General features: G+C 35.1%; 1 protein-coding gene and 1 long non-coding RNA gene across 8 annotated transcripts in view; both read right to left on the reverse strand.

Annotated features, from left to right (window-relative positions):
• Positions 1 to 22,090, reverse strand: part of PPA2 (inorganic pyrophosphatase 2) — an 84,400-nt gene that overhangs the window by 25,063 nt on the left and 37,247 nt on the right. For all 7 annotated transcript variants that reach the window (XM_082389141.1, XM_082389139.1, XM_082389137.1 and 4 more), the window contains one exon: positions 18,646 to 18,772. In XM_082389141.1, coding sequence (XP_082245267.1) covers positions 18,646 to 18,772 — 127 coding nt within the window. The remainder of the gene's footprint in view (positions 1 to 18,645; positions 18,773 to 22,090) is intronic.
• On the reverse strand, positions 395 to 18,639 carry LOC309627308. The gene is made up of 2 exons (XR_014243669.1): positions 11,010 to 18,639; positions 395 to 9,438 (listed from the first exon to the last, which is right to left on the reverse strand). It is a non-coding gene; the product is annotated as an uncharacterized lncRNA (long non-coding RNA).

The raw sequence follows: 22,090 nt of genomic DNA on the forward strand, positions 1-22,090 counted from the left end.
CAGAAATGTTACAACTAACTAAGGGAAAAAAGAATCACTTGAAACTGAACACAGGTTAAGTAAGTGATGGAGGATGTTTAAAACAGTGAATTCTAAAGATTAAGATCACATCTTTCTAATATTATACATTGTATCCTAGGTACAGAGTTCTTTGTTATGCCCCAAATGGAACATTCAATAAAGATTTCAGCTAATTAAATTCTGATTATTTTTCCTCTTTATCTTATAAAAAGAGCTTCTTTCTAAAGTGAGCTTTCTATTGACCATTTTCCTACATCCTATCTCTATTTTTACAAAAATAAATCTCTGTAAATTAACTGAGTTCCTCCAACTCACTGTTTTTTTGTTTTTTTTATAACAAGTTTATTTTTTTCCTTTTTTAAAATTTTATTTATTTATTTATTTATGGCTGTGTTGGGTCTTCGTTTTTGTGCGAGGGCTTTCTCCAGTTGTGGCAAGCGGGGGCCACTCTTCATCGCGGTGCGCGGGCTTCTCACTATCGCGGCCTCTCTGGTTGCGGAGCACAGGCTCCAGACGCGCAGGCTCAGTAGTTGTGGCTCACGGGCCCAGCCGCTCCGCGGCATGTGGGATCTTCCCAGACCAGGGCTCGAACCCGTGTCCCCTGCATTGGCAGGCAGATTCTCAACCACTGCGCTACCAAGGAAGCCTCAACTCACTGCTTTCTTACTCAGAGGAAAAAAATCTCTTTTAGTCCACTGAAGGTGAGCAACCAGAAATGCACTTTAATCAATGTCCAAAATAAATAATTTTCTGTTACTTAAATCTGATTTATGACATCATTATACTTGCCCAGTCTACCATTTCCTGCTCCACTGCATAAAGCTTTTTTTTTTTTTTGATAATTGCTTTTTAACACACCGATTTCAAATAAGAAAGGAAAAACTAAGTTATCCAGTATCTACCTCAGCTTGCAAGGTTTTCCCTTCAGAAGTTATGAAGGGAACCTGTTAAGAAAAGACATCAATAATAAAAAACCTGAACATTTAATAATGCCAATAAGAAGTGTAACTCTCCAAATATAAGCTAAACTTTTCCATTCTCAATTAATTAAACCCTGGGGAATAAACAGCTGCATTTTCACAAAAAAATAAAACATTTTAAATACGCAATTTAAATATTTTTAAAACCTCAGTAGCAAATGCCTCAAGCCAAAACCTTATATGCAATACCAACAGTCAGTTCAATGAATTACTCTTCCAAAAATATGAAAAATTCCACCTGAAGTCTATAAACTGACTTACACAGTTCATAAAAGATTTTTATATAAATAACCTCATTTGTTCCTCATAAAACTCCCGAGAGTTGTGAGGAGTAAGTAAATTCACATAAAACTTAAGAAAACTACAGCTAAGGAAAGGTAAAAGGGACTTCCCTGGTGGCACAGTGCTTAAGAATCTGCCTGCCAATGCAAGGGACATGGGTTCAAGCCCTGGTCTGGGAAGATCCCACAAGCCACGGAGCAACTAAGCCTGTGAGTCACAACTACTGACCTGCGCTCTAGAGCCTGTGAGCCACAACTACTGAGCCCGCGTGCCACAACTACTGAAGCCCGTGCGCCTAGAGCTCATGCTCCGCAACAAGAGAAGCCACCGCAATGAGAAGCCTGCACACCACAACGAAGAGTAGCCCCTGCTCGCCGCAACTTGAGAAAGCCTGTGCGCAGCAACGAAGACCCAACGCAGCCAAAAATTAATTAATTTTGAAAAAATAAAATGTAAAAGATTTGTCAAAATGTTGCCAACTCATTCATGGTAGAACTAGTATTATATAAATACAAGTCCTCTAATTCCATGAATTCTGACTTTTCTTCTATATTGCACATTAATAGTTTGTCACAGGTTTATTTATATTATTTTTTATGTGTAGATGTATTTTTATTTTGGTTTTATTGTGGGAAAATATACATAACGTAAAATTTACCATTTTTAAGTGTTTGATTCAGGGGCATTAAGTACCTCCACAATGTTATGCAACCACCATTATTATCTAACTCCAGAATTTTTTCATTAGATATATTTTTTATAATATATGTTATTTTAAGAAAAGCAGCGATTCTCTAGTAGTCATTTATTTCCACTCTTGGAATTAATTTCATACGAAAGTTTCTACTAGAGATAATTATATAATTTATTTTCAAGATGAACTAATCCAACAATAAAAGTTAGAATAATCTAGAAGAGCTCTTTTATATAATCAAGCTAAGCTTATTTCAGTTTCAGTTTTTAACTACAATTAAACTCCCTTAATCGAGATCTACTTGATCAATTCCCCAGATGATCAACAAAGACTCTCCACTTCCGTAAATATTCTGCCTGATGTCCACAGTGGTCTGTCTGCTGAGTCTGGTAGTCAGCTCTAGAATGAAGCCCACACTTGGCTCCCACCAGTTAAGTTTTAGCTTTAGCAAGCAGGTACGTTTATTCCCAAAACATTCACGCCACTGTATCTGTTGTTATAATTATGAGATTTAATAAAAATTATATAAGGCAGTGACTTTATCAGTACAAAAAAATGAGATTTTGTTTCTATGACAGTAACTTGAATGTTTTTAAAAGAATTCAGTAAAAGAGATTGCTAAAAATATCTGCTGTCAAAGTAGGCCTGGGTAAGTCAAAGATGAGACAAAGATGTAAAAATTTACAATTAAACATGTAGATTGATCTGCAGATGAGGTGGGGAAGACGATTTTAGATATGAGAGATCAGGGACAGCCTCTGACAAAAAGTATTTTAGTAAATTCTTAGATGAAGTGTGGGAGCAGCTCATTCACATAGGCAGAAAAGGAGTCCTGGGAGGAAGACTGTGCCAATCAATACTCTGAGGTACGAGTGTGCGTCAAACGTTTGAGGAAGACAGTTAAGAAAGCCCTGCGTTTAGAGCAGGATGAAGTAAGAGTATTAGGAGATGAGATTAGAGAAGCAGTCACATAGGAGTCTAAGGGCCAGACTAGGGACTTGGCTTTGCGATGAGAAGCCACTACAGGATTCTGGGCAGAGTACGTGTTTCATGAAGAATTCTAGCTGCCGTGTAGGGAAAAGACCGTGGAGAGGAAGAAGTGGAAGCAGGAAATCCAATACGAGGCGAAATGTGATGAGGGCTTTGATAATTGTAGTTGTATGGAGGTGGTGACAAATGGTCAGTTTTGGATATTATTAGAAAGCAGAACTGAGACGAATTACCAGTGAAAGAAAAAATTAAAAACAACAAAACCCAGTAAAGATCAGACTTACGTAAAATTTAAAGTATCAAAGAGTTAAAAAGGACTAGTCTATAACATTAAGTAGCAATTTAAATTATAATACAACTAAACGCAGTCACCTAAATATATATCACCCTATTTTTTTAGTTTCATAAAAGGTGTCATAACTTCTGACAAATAGAGTACAGCCATGATTTACTTTATAAAAGAGCTGTTTCCAAATTTGAAAGTTTAATTAACAAAGATTATATACAGTCTCCTTAAGGGAATTTTTATATTAAAACTAAAAATACATGATTTATAAATAACCATAGTTCTATATAAAACCATTGGAAATTTTGTAAATTTCTTTATTAAATGCTAGGTAAAAAGCAAAACAAAATAATGATGCAAAATAACAAAGTTTAAAGTTTAATTTGGCTTTTCAAAATCCAGAGCTCTCCATTTTAATTTAGTTTGTCTTAACTAATTTTGATTTAGAAATTTATAAAAGCAAAGAAATTAAGCTAAAATATCTTAGTCAAAACCTACCACTTTATCTCTGTAGACGTGAGAGGATCATAACACTTTTCACTTTTTAAAAGCAATCTTTATGACTTATCTTTTTCTTTCATTAGAGATACTGTATACCTTTCAACATGTAATCAAGTTTCTTTTCAGTATAAACCAATTCACTTGTTTCTAAAACGTAACTGAATATCACAAACTGTAATCTATTAAGAAAAAAAAAGGTTTGATAATTGACTTTCTTTCTAATATTTATTATAAAAAAATACATTCTCTTATACTAGGAGCAGTTTCTAATCACAGGTATTTGTCAAGACTTCCATTTTACCCAGATTTCAGACTTAAACACACTTTAATACTCTATTTTTGCCAAATAAGCAAACAGTAATGATGTAAATGAGGTAAAAACTTCAGTCGATAAGGCTCATTTTATGCATACAGCCCATGAACAATATGAGAGAGAAAGAGAGAGAGAGAGAGAGAGAGAGAGAGAGAAATATCTAACCTATGACATATTTTTACTCTGGAGACTTATCAAAGACACAATGAACTTTAAAAGTAATTATTTACCAAAAACAAAAAAAATTAAGAAATTTTAATCATGAGAAAATCATAACACATTCTATAATAAATATCTTTAAGATATTTATTGATATTATTATATTATATAATATTGATATTATTAATATTATATATTATAATATTAATATTCTAATTAATTAATATTAAATATTTTAAAATAATTTAAATTACTCTCTTGCCTATCCAGAAAGAACCATGCCCAGTCCCCCCCACTTTTGATATAATTAAATATTGGATATTAAAAACAAACAATAAAGGAAAAACACACTCTTACTTATTAATAAATAACTTCTTGGTACAAAAGAAAATCAAAAGAAATCAATCCTGAGAGGACCCCTACAAACAAGGATTTTAAAGTCATCATTATGAATATGTTCAAGGACGTTCAGGAAAATACGGTCACAATGCATGAACATGTGGAAATCTCAGTTGAGGAATAAAAACTATGAAACTATAAAAAAAAAAAACAACAAATGAGGGAGTATCTGAAATGAAAAATCATGAATTTAATAGCAGAACTTGGATATGGCAGAAATAAATCAGGTAAGTAGAAGTCAGATCAATAGAAATCATGGAGTCTAAAGAACAGTAAGGAAGAAAGACTGAAAAGACATGAGAGTTTCAGTGACCTGTCAGACAATTAAGAGTGGTCTAAATACAGCATACACAAAAATTAACTCAAAATGGATTAAATACTTGAATACAACATCTGAAATCTTAAACTTCCTAGAGGAAAACATAGGCTGTAACCTCACTGATATCAGCATTAATGATGTTTTTGTGGATTTAACTCCAAAGGCAAGGGAAACAAAAGCAAAAATAAATAAATGGGACTACATCAAACTAAAAAGCTTTTTTGTGCAGCAAAGGAAACCATCATCAAAATGAAAAGGCAACCTAATGAATGGGAGAAGATATTTGCTAGTCATATATCTGATAATGGGCTAATATCCAAAATATATCAAGAACTCATAAAACTCAACAACAACAACAACAAACCCAATTCAAAACTGGACAGAGGATCTGAATAGACATTTTCCCAAAGAAGACATACAGATGGTCAACAGGCACATGAAAACATGTTCAACATCACTAATTATCAGGGAAATGCAAATCAAAGCCACAATGAGATATCACCTCACACCTGTTAGAATGGCTATTCTCAAAAAGACAAGAAATAACAAATGTTGGAGAGAATGTAGAGAAAAGGGAGCCCTTGTGCACTGGTGGTAGGACTGTAATTTGGTGTAGGCACTATGGAAAACAGTATGGAGAGTTCTGAAAAAATTAAGAATAGAAAAGCCATATGATCTAGCTAATCCACTTATGGGTATTTACCCAAAAAATATGAAAACACTAATTTGAAGAGACCTATACACCCCTACGTTCACTGCAGCATTATTTACAATAGCCAAGATATGGAAACAACTCAAGTGTCCATCAACAGATGAATAGATAAAGAAGATGTGGTATATAAACATAATGGAATACTACTTGGCCATAAAAATGAATGAAATCCTGCCATTTGCAACAACATGGATGGACCTCAAAGGTATTATGCTAAGTAAATAAGTCAGAGGGAGAAAGACAAATACTGTATAATTTCACTGACATGTGGAATCTAAGCAAAACAAAACAAATAAAACAAAAACAAACTCATAGATACAGAGATTAGGTTAATGGTTACCAGAGGGGAAGGGGTTGAGGGGTGAGTGAGGTGGGTGAAGAGGGTCAATGGTTTGGTGGTGGATGGCAACTGGACTTGTCATGGTGATCACTTTGTAGTGAATATAGATGTCAAATTATAATGATGTACACCTGAGATTTATATAATAATAATTTTTAAAGTGGTCTAAAATATGTTATGAGTCTCAGAATGAAGGTAAAAAATATAGGGTGAAAAAAATGTGAAAATGTAACGGTAAGTAATTTCCCAAATGTGGCAAAAACATGAACTTACAGATCTGCAAAGTTCAGGATATCCTAAGGAGGATAAATAAATATAAAGGAAAGACCACCTTAGCATATCACAGAAAAATTGCTGAAATCCAAAAATGAGGAGAAAACCTTTAAAACAGTCTAAGAAAAACAATATATTATATACTAAGTTAACAACACACTGTTGACTTATCAAAAACAATGCAGGCCAAAAGAAAATGGAAAATCTTTACAAAAAACCCTGTAACTTAAAATTCTATATCCAGTGAAAGTATACTTCCAAAACAAAGGCAAGAAGAGACAAGAAAAGACAGATCAATGAAAATGGAGAGAATTCATCGCCAAAAGAACTGTACTACAAAAAATGCTAAAGTTGAAGGGAAATAACACCAGATGGAAACTACAGATCTTCAGGAAGTAATAAAATATATGGGTAAAAAAATGGCAAAACATGGGTAAATATAATAGAATACATATGTGTGTGTGTGTTTTTCCTCTTAATTTTTTTAAAAGGCATTTTATTGTTTAAGACAATATGAAACCAAAGCACAAAGGATGGATGGAGGTTCTGGGACCAACTGGATCTCTCATACAACTTGCTGGTGGAAATGCAAAATGGTATATAAAGTCATAGTAAAGTTTGACAGTTTCTTACAATGTTAAGCATATAATTACCCACTGACCTATAACCCTATTCTTAGGTATTTCCTCAAGAGAAATGAAAACATAAGTTCACACAAAGACCTATATATTTGAATGTTCATAGCAGCTTTACTTGTATTAGCCCCAAACTCAAAACCCAAATTTCTGTCAACAGGTGGATGGATAAACTGCGGTGTATCTACACAATGGAACACTATTCAGTGACAAAATAGAACAAACTACACTGATCACACACAATATGCATGAATCCCTACAGCATTATGCAAGAGAAAGAAAAATACCAAAAAATACTTGTCCTTAGCAATGTACAGGTAACTCCAAAGAAACATAACTACAATTGTTAAAAATGCCAAAATTTTAAGTACAAATGTTTTCTCACTTTAAAATAAGTGAAAATGCACTACTTTGAAGGTATTTTCAAACTTTGCTCAAAACATTCATTTTTTGTTTATCAATATATATATGCATACATTAATTTATTCATCAATTTAAAAAAAATTACCAAGCACCTGTAACATGCCAGACACTGAACAAAGCTTTTGCAGTGGAAGAATTAAATACCTAGAAACAAACCTAACATAAAATGTAAGACCTTCATTAGTAAATCTACATCAATTTTCTAAAAGATAAACAAGAAAACCTGAATAATTGGAGAAATATATAAACATATCATACTCATTATTGCAAAATTTAATATTTTAAAGATAGCAGAAATCCCTGACAATTAATTCCAAAAATTTGCCCAGAAGAATATATGCATTAGAAAAAAGCCAAACAACTTGGAAAATGTAGAACAAAAGCAGGAGGATTTGCCTTCTATATGTTTTATTATGAGGCTGTTGTAATTAAAATAATGTGGCACTAGCACAGAAATAGATCACTGACACCAAAGAGAATCCAGAAGCAGACTATCTGTATAAATAAGAATGCAATATACAATAAAGGAGACATTTCAAAAAAGGGGGAAGAGAAAAGATTTTTCTGTTAAGAGGTGATGAAAATATTATTCACATGGAAAAAATAAATTCCACATGGATTAAAGATCCAAGTGTAAAAAAATTAAAACATAAAAGAATAAAAAAGAAATAAGGAAAAACAACTTTGCGACTATGGGGTAAGAAATCCTTACGTAAGAATCAAAATGCTAAAGTCACATATAAAAATGATTGATAAAATGTAATACGTCAGAATTTGAAATGTCTGTAAGACAAAAGGCAACACAGTTTCTCTGAAGATAGGGAGAAAATATTTGCAACCTAAATAATAAAGAATTAATATCCAAAATATCTAAGCAGCTCCCAAATATCAAAAGAATATGTCAACTCAATAGAAAAATGGAGGGCACCATGCACAGGCAATTCACAGAGGGGAAGATACAACTAGCCAATAAATATATGAAAAAGATGCTCCATCCAAGCATTAAGCAGAAAAATGTAAAATTAAAACAAAATACCATTTTCATCTATTAGATTGGCAAAAAAAAAAAAAAAACTTTTAAAGGCTCAGTTAATAGTATGTCATTGAAGCTTCAAAACCTGTAAATCAGGCATTATTTATTTCCTTTATGTAAATTAGGAAACTGGGACTCCATGAGGTTAAGTAATTGGCTCAAGATCTTAAAGGGAATAGAGTAACCTCAATATAGAGTTGACCCTTGAACAACATGGGTTTGAACTGTGCAGGTCCACTTATTATACATGGATTCGTTTCAATGTGTGTACTGCAGTACTAGTGATCCACGGATGGCTGAATCTGAGGATGCCTGCACTGCAGATATGAAGGCCAAGTGTAAAGTTACATGTGGATTTCTGACTGTGCCAGGTTGGCGCCCCTAACCACCGCGTTGTTCAAGGGTCACCTGCGCTACCTTTAAATATGGGGTGGCAGGGGTATGTGTGGGGAGAAGAACATCATCAAATTTGATTAGGTGATTACATCTCCTAACTGAACATATATCAAAATTGTTATCAATTATTCTAGTTCCAAGACTGGATTATCCAACCAGCAAAGAAGAATAGATTAACAGAATGGTTCTCAACTTGGAGGAACCCATCAGGGTCACCCAGGGATATTTATCAAACTATATATACAGTCACATCATTAACTTCCTATCCACATCCCCATATAGAGAACCATCTGTACTTCCATGAAAATGATCCAGAGGAAAAAAAAATGAAAATGCTGTTTTCACTGGCATTATCTCTACCAGACCACAACAGGAAGTAAGGAAAGCATATAATCAGCTGAGGATTTTTGTTTTTATTTTCAGATAAAAAACAGTAACACAAATGTAGTGCCATATCTCCTTGCCCATATTATTTAAAAGAAAAAAAAAAAAGATACTAGAAAATGTGCTCATGTTTGAAATTCTGTCCAAAGAGAATAAAAAAAAAAAGTAAAAAAGGAGTTTCCAATTCTAAGGGATGCCACCAAAGGAAGTGACATAAATGCACAAAGCTCTCATTTCAATGCTGTAGATGCTGTTCTCACAGAGCTAAATGTGTGCAAGACCGGCCTCCAAACAAAGTCTGTGGGAAGTGAGGACATACGTTTTTAATGACATTTTACAAACATTCACAAGAAATAACAGTTCTGTTCCATAATATTCACTGTATCATCACAAATAGAGGTTCCAGCTCAGAGAAATGTTTTAATAGCTACACTTACATGGGATCCCTAAAAGGTTCTCATGTTTTCCACACTGTTGTGCATATCTATGCTTAATAGCACACAGACTAATGAATAGTATCCTTCATTTTAGTTGCCTTTTCTTTCTCTATTCTCCTTTTCCACAAATTCTACTCTTATCAACGTCTGTACTAAAAATATATGTTAACATCATGAAAAATGGAAATATACTTCAAAATAAGTTAAAACCAAACAAAGATTTGTCTTGTATCAGAAAAACTTCTTGGAAAAGACTTGGTAGATTTCTTTCCCCAAATACAAATATTTATTACCATTTCACAAGAAATTTTACATGACCAATAGAATGAAAACCATCCAGGTGCCTTGTAACACAGAAATCCAAATGGTTTTCTAATCTAATTTTAACTAGAACCACATTACCAAGTAGCTAAAAGCTTAGGCTTTGGGTCAGCCAGACTTCCACTGAAGTTTCAGCTCCACCACTTAACAGCTTCCCTAAAGTACCTAAAAATGTGCCAATGTCCCCAAGAAATCTATCTCGTGATCTTTAATTTAAACTGCGTTTTGTTCAGCACTAACTCTGAAGATAATTTAGGTCTTTCTATTTTAGAAGAAGACAGGCTTTAGCCTGTCTAAATAATGGATTGAAATATTCCTAAAACAACCAAAAGTTAGAGAAGAAAAGCTCTAGGGGTCATTTACTGATTAGAGGATCAACCCCACAACTTTAGAGATGAAGAAAGCTTCAAGAGGTTATGTGAGGGACTTCCCTGGTGGCGCAGTGGTTAACAATCCGCCTGCCAGTGCAGGGGACACAGGTTCTATTCCTGGTCCGGGAAGATCCCACATGCCGCGGAGCAATTAAGCCCGTGAGCCACAACTACTGAGCCTGCACTCTAGAGCCTGCGAGCCACAACTACTGAGCCCGTGAGCCACAACTATTGAAGCCCGCACGCCCTAGAGCCTGTGCTCCACAACAAGAGAAGCCACCACAATGAGAAGCCCGTGCGCAGCAACTAGAGAAAGCCCGCGTGCAGTAACAAAGACCCAACTCAGCCAAAAATAAATAAATAAATAATAAATAAACAAATACATTTGTAAAAAAAAAAAAAAAGAAAAAGCTTATCTGTGTATTGGGAGCATGTGTTGGAGGGAAAAAGGAAATTAAAAAAAAAAAAAAAAAGAGGTTATGTCACTTTCCCAAGGTCAGATAACTAATACATACAAGAGAGGATTTTAGAATTTAGGCCTCCCCTACTCTTCACATCGTAGGAATATGACTGAAGCCTGAAAAAACACTGGAAGAGGTCAAGGTTCAAAAAAGAGGCAAATGATTCCCAGTAATTTAATTCTATTCTTAATTATAGTACATTTTACTTGATTTGTCCCCGTTCCTCAACTGCCTCCTCCCACATCCCATCCCTACCCACCCACGCCTATTAAGCCATACCTATTAATGAAATCAAAGGAATGAAGATCAAAAGAGCCATCTTTTACTGGGACTTCTAATCATAATTATCCCACTGATGCCTCAACTATTGAAGAGCAAGTGGTCAGCGCTCCCAGAAAGCAAGATAGTCACAGGCCACAACTACTTTTCCGAGCGTCGATGCGATGCAGTGGCTCCCGCAGCCTTTAGGGAAGTCACCGACCAACGCCCGCCCCCAACCACCAGTGCCTCAGGTTCCCAACCTGAAACAAAAAAGGAAACACTAGCACATCTTGCTTGAACTTAGGTAAACATTCAACAGATATTCCAAAAGACGCACTCAGCATAGTTCCTCGACATACAGTAATTGTTCCAGAAATGTTAGAGCTTTTAGGACGACAATGGTGACATGCCGGCCCCTTTCTGTACCAAAGAATACACGCAAAGGAAAGCAAACGGAACGCCATTCTTTCGGTTACAAAGGTTAATGTGAATATTTTCCCTTAAGATTACTATGCTGTGCCCTATTTTTTCCCTAAATGATAAGGTTAACTTGTGTTTTAGGAAGTAAGGAAATTAAATACCTTATTAATTTGGCTTATTTTTAAAATAATAATTGCAGGGGCACTAGAATTGTTTATTTAGCACATGAAAATTTAAGTCAAATAGATTTGGTTTCCATGTGTTTGTTCCTGCCTTGAAAGAAAATAAAAGAAACTACATAGTTTTATTTGACTTTCAAATTTCTTTAAATGTAAGTTGAAATTCTACAAATATGAAATACATATAAATTCTGATAATTTCAGGACAAGTGCAATGCTGGCCTTGGAAAAAGTCCCAACTGCCTCATTTAAAATAATTCCCTTATTACTCATGGAATTTATTCATCCCAGAATGTATCTACATCAATATAATTGTTCTGATTTTCAATTTTTGAAAACTTTAACATCACTGCACAGGCAATATTTATTACAGGACATCAAACAATAGTTTTCATTTATTTAATACCAATCAAAAGAAATCTTTATTGCTCTGCAAGTTGACATAGCTTCTAGGCTTAAATTACCTCCTTATGACATTACTTCTCCTGACATAAGGGCCTTAGGCATCGTTGGCGGTCCTGAAGAGGCTCAAACATCTGTTTGGTGAATATCTGAAGCTCTATATTATAGAAGGTGGTTAATTTAACCAAGAGAGAAATTACATATGCCCTAGCATTTCCATCTTCTTAAAAAGCTCTGAACTTGGTTATTTCAGAACCAAGCGCTATCCCTAACAGCCAAGGCATTCTCTAGTAACAATTTAGGTGCCCTGGGAGTCTTATTAACTCTTGCAGGTCATTAAGGTACCATTAAGAGCATTAGGGGCTGGAACCTAATTACAGTGCATTAAATGGTCTTAGTGCTCACCAAGTGTTAATGAGCCAGCCAAAGTGACCAATTTTCTATCAGGGCATATGAGGAATTCATTTTCAAATGCTGTTTAGATTTTTTTTAGATTTTCAAAGTTGCTACTCCACTTTCAGAAGGCAAAACTTGAAGATTTAAATAATAATGTTAAAATTACAGAAATATTGCCAGCAACCACAGTTTCTTTCCAACTGAAATGTATTCTCTGATGCAATGGCTAGTTTTAGTTCAGTCAAGTCAAAGTTTAAAAAACTATAAACATTAAAACAGGATGTTACAGTCTACCAAAGTCTGTACATGTTCATCAGGATCAAAGAAGTTATTTCCTAACAAATAAAACAACCACAGGGTTTCCCTGGTGGCGCAGTGGTTAAGAATCCAACCGCCAATGTAGGGGACACAGGTTCGAGCCCTGGTGCAGGAAGATTCCACATGCCGCGGAGCAACTAAGCCCGTGCGCCACAACTACTGAGCCTGCGCTCAAGAGCCCGCGAGCCACAACTGCTGAGCCCTCGTGCCTAGAGCCCATGCTCTGCGACAAGAGAAGCTACTGCAATGAGAAGCTCGCTCACAGCAAGGAAGAGTAGCCCCCGCTCACCACAACTAGAGAAAGCCTGCACACAGCAACGAAGACCCAACATAGCCAAAAATAAATTAATTAATTAATTTTAAAAAATTGGTACCACGCTTCAAGCATGATACATCTAGAACTACATGTATAAAAATTAAAGAGTAATAAAAATTGCTTAAAAAACCTCCCAACCCCAGAACTTCCTTACAGAAATACAAATGTGTCTGAATTAATACACCAAAAAAATATATATATATAGATAAAACATACTGTCTATAAACTAAAACACACTTTTTTGTTTTCAAAAAAGAAAAAATAGGTACTGACCATGTCAAAAACAGCTTCTTTTTCTTAAGGTAGTAGAAATTAATAGGAGGGACTTATTTTTTAAATGTCTAAATAACAATTATATATAGGAAATAATAAAAAAATTTCCCTGTAAATTTCTGTATTACACACATCCTCAGAAAACTACAGAATTTTAAAGAATTTCCAGATAGTTACCCTTCCCTACATGTTTTTAATTCTTCTTCCTATTGAATAAAAATGCCAAGTATAGATGACAAATGTTTAAACTGTTAAAAAAATCACTCCTTTGTGATAGAAATTTCAACTCAAATACAGTAATTTATATTTAAGGTTACTGCATTAGATATTTTAAAGTTATTTAAGGAGAAGTTGACCACCAAAACAAATCATTTCTGACATGTATGGACTCCGACATGTATGAAATCAATCTCCCATGCATTTTCTGTAAAAATTTTTGGAAAATGTACCCCATGGTAATAGCTATGCAGCAGGCTCAAGGGTACAGCCTGTCTAAAACCAGTCATTCGATAAACAGTATGATAAACGAAGTGAATGATAGTCACATAAATACTGTAAATGCTATTTATTAGTTTTCAACTTTCAGATTCAAGAGACAAAACATGAAAAACAGTTATGGTTTTAAAGAACAGAACCTACGCATTACAAATGTATTACACTGTAGAACTCATAGTGTAGATGAGGGAAGCTGGGTTGTAAGGGGCAGAGAAGGAAAGAAGTACAGAAACCTGAATGCCCTGGTTTTACACTGGGCAGCCACGAGTTACTGTTCAAAATTAATGAAGCAATAAGTACAGCTCAAAGTGTAATACCTAGAGTTATTAAGATAACAGAAGAAGAAATATGGTAACTAAATTGAGAGATGTATAAGATGTTAAATTCCTAATCTTTGAAAGCAGCAACTTAAGTTAACAGGGAAAAGAAACAGAGGTGTGAGCACACTGATTACAGAACAGAAGCAACCACTTGAGAACTAAAAACATATGGGGAAGAAGATATGAGAAGTAAGACTAGGGGGATGGGGATGAAAAAGTAGGAAGGAGAACATTACTTTTCATTTTATATACACTTTTTATACTTCTGAGTTTTTATTTCCAAACATATGACTATTTTTTATAATTAAAAAAATGCCATCCAAAGTCTTCTGTTTGTGATTTTAGAAGGTACACGTGGGAGGGACACAATAAAATGTTTAAAAGTTGCTTGGTTTCAGATTAAATACTGCTGATTAATTTTTAAAGATTTATAGTAGATAGAGAATAGCACCAAACTTTTAATATCTATTAGCTAGTATTTATTTAATCATATGAATCCAAATATACATTTTTATCTTACTACAGTAAAACCATAAATTGTTATCAGAGGCATTTCCCCTAATCTCAAAATCATGAAGCTGATTCCTTTATTTATTTCTGAGGCCCCCTCACCCTTGCCAAGGTTCTATTTTTAACCTGTAACATCCTATAAAATAAGCCATATGCTTACAGTAGTACTTAAGCGCCTCCTGAATTATAAGTTAGGTACCTTCAGAAGATGAATTATTATGATACAAGAGAAAGCTATTAACTATTGTAATCAAGTCATAGAAACTAATTTTGTAAAAATTCCTTCACAAATTCAGGAAGCTTTCAACCCCTGTGATTAGTGAGCCTCTTTCAGTTCTCACCCCTTCCAATTTCCCCCCTTTACAGGTGCTAATGAAAACACAGACAACACACCAGGCTAAGCAGTGAAGAAAGAAAGTAAGGTTAGGAATGATTTCTGTCCATTAATATTTGCTTGAGCAGCAGGACAACAGAAACTCTGTCTTTTGTCTGAAATCGTTTCAGAGGAGAGCTGGATGATGTTAGAGAGATATGATAAATATAAACCAAACTTCAGTTTCAATGAAAAATAAAAGCTGCTACATAGAGTTACCTAGTATTCCATGATTTAGGATTAAAAAAAAAAATTTATACTGCAGACTCTTCAGCCTTTCAATTTGTGCCTACATCTATTTTTTTTCTTGGGTCTCTATCGAACAAAAGAGAGAAGAAACGTGGAATATGTGGAGTATGTACAGTAACGTGCAGGTAAAAGAAATGAGAAGTCACAAAAGAAAACACTTATAACTGTTAAAACTACAGAACTTATCTTACAAAATCTAGATATATAAGAGTACTTAAGTATTGGAATTACTCAGTGTAAATAATATGCAAATATCCTTAAAGTAAATAATCCATTTTCCCCTGTATACCTTATTCATTCTGGAAATAAACACAAAGCACCATGTCAGCTACCATTTCAGAGCAAAATATGTCAATAATTACTCATCTAGTCTTTTAAGATTTAAAAAAGTTATTACAGGGCTTCCCTGGTGGTGCAGTGGTTGAGAATCTGCCTGCTAATGCAGGGGACACGGGTTCGAGCCCTGGTCTGGGAAGATCCCACATGCCACGGAGCAGCTGGGCCCGTGAGCCACAACTACTGAGCCTGCGCGTCTGGAGCCTGTGCCCCGCAACGGGAGGGGCCGCGATAGTGAAAGGCCCGCGCACCGCGATGAAGAGCGGTCCCCGCACCACGATGAAGAGTGGCTCCCACTTGCCGCAACTAGAGAAAGCCCTCGCACGAACCGAAGACCCAACACAGCCAAAAATAAATAAATAAAGTAGCTAAAAAAAAAAAAAAAAAAGTTATTATAAAGAAGCACTGTTGTATTTCTTAAGATGAAGATAATGTATGTGTTCCCTTTTAGTGTAATGGAAAAAAAGTCCTTTTTTCCTTTCAAAACAATAATTTCTTATTTTAATTATTCTAGTCTGATAATTTCATCTCAACCAAAATAAGCTTCAATATTTCTGCATGTCATGGTTTCAGTATTTCTGCATGTCTCTCTGTACGAGCATACACAACAAGAATTTAGAAGAGGATGCCCAAAGTGCAAGCCACCTCCATTTGGGGTATAAACAGAAAAAAAGTGAAAATAGTTATATTTTTTCATTCTAACCCTTAGGAAACTGTAGGAGTAAGGTACTTATACTATGTAATCTGGTTTCAATACTGCTAGTTACAAATACTGTAAATTACACAAATATGAATTGTGCAGTATAGCACGGTAGATGGACAATGGACTTTCTCATCAGACTGAAATGAGTTCAAATCATGGTTCCACTATTTACTAAATGTGCAAACTTAGGCAAGTTATTTATTTATTTGTTTTACAATTTTATTTATTCATTTTTGGCTGCGTTGGGTCTTCGTTGCTGCACAGGCTTTCTCTAGTTGCGGCGAGCGGGGACTACTCTTCTTCTCGGTGCACGGGCTTCTCATAGTGGTGGCGTCTCTTCTTGTGGAGCGCAGGCTCTAGGCGCGCGGGCTTCAGTAGTTGTGGCTCGCGGGCTCTAGAGCGCAGGCTCAGTTGTTGTGGCTCACGGGCTCTAGAGTGCAGGCTCAGTAGTTGTGGCGCACGGGCTTAGCTGCCCCGCGGCACGTGGGATCTTCCCGGACCAGGGATCGAACCCGTGTCCCCTGCATTGGCAGGTGAATTCTTAACCACTGCGCCACCAGGGAAGTCCCTAGGCAATTTATTTAAATCCTTTGAGATTCTTCTAAATTAAGAATAATAATATGTACTAGGACAGGCACCAGTGTTTGGCATATGTTAGGGAATTTGAGGTGTTAAATCACATCTCCAACAGTACTGAGCTAAAGACTAGTTTCCTTAGACTCTCAGCCTCTCCAGTTTAAAGGGACATCCCTCAGTAGAGTTTCGTGACTTTAGTGTGCCACATCACAAATGAATTAATTGAACAGTTTGTTTTTGCTGGCTGTTGCATCATTATATTATCAGTTCTCACCTGAGGAGCAGCTTATGTATTAAAAAACTTTTAAATTGGGTATTGATTTACTCTTATTACATATGTATACATATATACATGCATACATATATATGTGAGAAATACGATAATAAAGAAATCCAGTGTAAAATAATGAAATAGATAAGAAAAATATATGGTTTATGGGCTTGAGTCTCATATTTTAATTGTAGTTTTCATGTTTTAGTTTTGACCCTGAGGTTATATGTACTTCACCCGATCAGACCCCTCCCTTTCTCAATTACAAGCAAGAATGGCATAAAATCTCTCTTGTTGTTCCATGTGCAAGAAAAGTTTTTTGTTTTTTTGTTTTTTTTAAGAAAACACTTCCTTTATTAAATGCAGCTATGCTTACATTTTGGTGCATTTCAAAAAGCAATGTTGATCAGTGGTAATGCCTACGTTAAATTGAGCATGCACAATTACAATGGAAAAAAAATCCCTAAGAACAGCTTTTACACATCCCTCTTGCTAGTGCAGCTCTGTGTAAAACTGGAAAGTCTGCAAAGTATGTTTTCTGTATCAGGAGTTTCCCGCTCTGTACTTCTCCTTTCTGCTCCATGGTGAAGAAAAGGTTTTAAATGCACATAAATTAAGAGAGTTTAAAATGTAAGTGTTAATGAGTTTCAGTCAATACAGAAATGGTATATTTTCAAATTGAGATAAGAATTGAGGTCTAGAAAAGACCAGGATCCCAAATAAGGATGAAACTGAAAGGAAAAAGGTTAGAAAACTAGGGGAAAAAATTGGTCAGAGAATAATAATAGTGGCCATATACTCAACACTTCATATGACAGCCAGATGCTTTAAGTAAATCATCTCTTATACTGCCAACAAGCTCACAAGTAGGTATAATTACCTACATTATTAGATGAGCAAACTGAAATTCAGAAAGGTTAAATGATCTATCCAAAGTCACTCAAGTAGAAAGTAGCACAGCCAGAAGGCAAACTGAAGTCTGTCCGACACCAAAGAAATTTAACTCTTTATCATACCAAACTTCTGGAACTTAAATTTCTGGGACATCAAAATTTTGTTAGAGGGCCGTTATCTTTCCCTTCACCTGTACAAGACAGAACAAAAACTAGGTATAAAACCAGCTTATGTCTTTGATGAACACTCCCCTTTTTGTTTTTTATTTTTCCTGTTACTCAAATGAATAAAAGAGAGATTTAAGAAAGAAAAGAAGGAAGGGCGGGAGGGAAGGAGGTGAGGGGGAAGGGAGCCCATAGATTGTACTTTCTTAATCTGAAGTATCGTCTGTCTGTCTGCACTCCTTTTCTTTCTCTTACTCCTCCCAGCAGTACGACATAACTCAGACACAATCATATTGAATCACAATCATATTGAATTGTCCATGGAGAGAGAATTAAAAAACAAAACGTATAAGTTTAACTCCCAAAATATACACTGTGTTTTACATGAGCCTCTTTTAAATTCTAAGAATTCCAATGACACACTGATTTACTTCTGTTTCTGGAAAGTTACAGACTTACCATGAAACTTCGAGGCTTCAGGATCATTCACATTGATAGCAATTAATTTCCAATCTGTTTCACCCTGATCAATAAGAGCCAAAATTCCGAGGATCTTCACATGAACAACATCTCCACGAGAAAGAACCTTTAAAGAGAAAAGAAATTCAGCATTTGCAAGGCTTTGGAGAAATTTACTCATATATCATAAAAATCTATATGAAAGATTAAAAGCACTATAGACTGAAACTTAATTAAAATGATTGTAAACACAGTCATAAAGCCTTTTATGATATCCTTCTTAGAATAGATGTCTTGATCCCTTTTTGGAAACTGAAATTATTTATAGATCTTAAAATTTAATGTACTAGGCCTAGAAACTCATACTAAGCAGAAAATAAAGCCATGTATATCATGTTATAATATAAATCTGGCTTCTGCTGTTTGGGGGTAAAAAAACATGAGAATCCTTTGAAACTTGGGGGTAAAAAGACATGAGAATCCTTTGAAACTGCTTTATAGTACCTTTTTTGCAAACTATATTTATCAGTTACTAGTGAAAAGTAAATTTTTATCATATCTGAATACAGCCTTAAGATAATGAATGACAGTGAAATAATTATTAAAATGTTAAAGATAGAGACAAACCAGGTTTCATAAAATGCTTTAAAAAGATTTTAAGTGAAACCAAGAAACAGCATCATGTTGAAGCAGATGTTCCTTGTACTAAAGAAAGTTATTTCAGTGGCTCCCTCAAGTTGCCAATGCCAAGTTTATATGCATACATTCTTTCTATAGCCTTTTATTTTTAAAGGTTTAGTCGGCTATAGAATTTCACTGTAAGCTGAAATCTGAACACATGCTTCAGAATAATTCCTTCATGATTCAAAATGCAGCTTTACATCTGGAAATCAAGGTATGCAAAAGAAAGTCACAGTTGTATCTTGAAATTATTTGAGAGAAAAAAACAGATCTTAAACCATAAAGTCAAATAAATCCTTTCAGAACATTTGCAAAATGAATTTGAAATCTTAATATAAATCTGCATGAAGGTGAAATTAGTTTATCCAACAGATTAATGTGACTGTATAAACTAAACTGAAATACCACTTTTAGGAGAATATGCACAATTATATTAGCCAGACTCTCACACGTTTAGGCTCTATTTAGTACCCAGCACTATATTAGACACTATGTATACAAAAAGAAAGCATCCCTTTTCTTAAAGGTTTACAATCTTGTTGGGGAGACTTACACACCTCCCGCCAGGAGGTCCTTTATAAAACAAAAATGTTCAAAGTTATCACATAATCATCAATGAAAGGTGGCTCCATTGGTTAACTCAGTGATGAACTGCATCACTGCTTCTCAGCCAGAGGCAATTTTGCCCTCTAGAGGACATGCGGCAATGCCTGGGGACATTTTGGGTGGTCACAACTGGGGGGTATTATTAGCATATTGGCAGGGAAGAGGCCAGGGAAGCTGCACCGGACAGCCTCCTATTACAGTATCATCCACCCAAAATGTCAATAGTGCCGAAGCTGAGGAACCTGCAGCAGACTTTGGTGACAGGGGTGTCTATCAGAATTACTGGGAATCATATATAGTTTTTATAGGCACCTTCTAAATTGTTTTATTTTTATTCACAAGAATTAATTTACTTTGAAATTTCATACAACATAAGAGCAGATTTGAGACTTGTATGGTTACAAGGGCAAGCAGGAAGCATGTCTGGGAATTATCAAGTTTCATCAGAATGATAAATGTCCTCTGATCTCATAAGCAACAGAAAGGGATTAGACAAACCACTACCTTGCAATTACACTTTAAAAACTGGAAAGGAAATTCTCTCAATCAAACCAAAAACTCAGGATAAGATGCTTAAAAACAAATGGTAAAATTCTTCTGAATACCCCACAATTCAATTCAGTCTAAAGCAATTCAACAAATTTTGCAGAACACATAATGTTAGATACCAAATGAATAACACTTCTCAAAGAACTTAACTTCAAAAAATTTCTGTATCTGTGATTCTAAGTCTATTAACAACTTCCAGGACTCTGCTCCTTTTCCTTTGCCCATTTACATATGTGGTGTTAAAAGAGGCTTTCTTCTATGATGTTCCTTATAGATGATTTAAGGACTAGCCAGGCATAGCCCGGCACAAGATAAAGGAGCGTAGTCCCAACAAAGGCCTATTGTTTAGATGGTGATTAAGTACTTACTTCACATTTACTAAATATTTTTTCGGGCCTCATTAACTAAAAGAATAAATTGCTTTGGATATAAGATAAAACCTATTGCCCCAGTTCCATTATAAAACTCTTAGTCTACCCTGCGAGGAAATTAATGTACACAGCAGATTCTGTTACTAATTCCTTGGGAATCATACAGTTGACCATGTTTCAAAAATGAGTTGACATTCTGAAACAAGAACGTAGGGATGCCTCAAAGATTTCAGGCAGAATCAGACTAGGGTTACTACAGACTTTTCTAGCTATTATAAAAATATTTCAAAAGATAGGATTTTTAAGTCACAAATATATGGGGTCAAATTCTTCCTCCACCATTCCTAGAGGTGACTGAGGCCAACTACTTCACACAATAGTTTAGGACTTGGTTTCCCCACAGTAAAATGGAGATCACATGACTTACTCCTTGATGTAAAGATAAAGAGCAAAGGAAACAACAGATGAATGAACTAGAACACAAGAGGTCTTCCACAGATATTAGTATTTTTTCTCTCTGGGCTCTACCTGTACTCATCTGCTCACACTTGTCAACTGCTAACTCCTGGGAACCTGGAATGAGCAGAATGTAATAGTGGTCTACAACAAAACTTCTATGCTGATTTAGAATTTGAAGAATGAGGTAAACCTTCAATTGGACCCAATCAATATGAAAAACTATGGAAAGTAAAACTGCTTAAAGCCTGTTATCCTGTGTATTAGGTTTTTACTATAGTGTAACAAGTTATTATAAATCTAAAGGCTTAAAATAGTGTACATTGTCTCACAGTTTCCATGGGTCAGGAGTTTAGGCACAACACAGCTAGATTCTCTGCTTATGGCCTGACAAGGCCAAAATCAAGGTGTTGGCCAGGCTAGGCTCTGATCTGAAGGTTCTAAGGAAGAACCCATTTAAATGCAATTCTTTGCAATTGTAGGACTGAGGTCCCCCTAAACTTGCTGGCTGTCAACCAGGGACTGCTCTCTGCATACAAAAGTATGCTTTCAAGATTAATAATGTATACCTTGTTACAAATCACTTACATTTAAAACGTTTAATTTTATTCCACATATTTAGTGACTTTGATATGTTTATTTAAAAGCCTGTATATCAAGTTTTCTTAGATTCCCTTGTTTTGTCAATAATGACTTAGTGTTACTAAGTCAAATCAATTTATCAGGTACTGAGATTTTCATGATTTCCAGTTACCAATCTCATTAATTACGTGCTCACTGAC

Source organism: Balaenoptera borealis (genome assembly GCF_965194805.1).
Source record: "Balaenoptera borealis genome assembly, chromosome: 4".
NCBI lineage: Eukaryota > Metazoa > Chordata > Mammalia > Artiodactyla > Balaenopteridae > Balaenoptera > Balaenoptera borealis.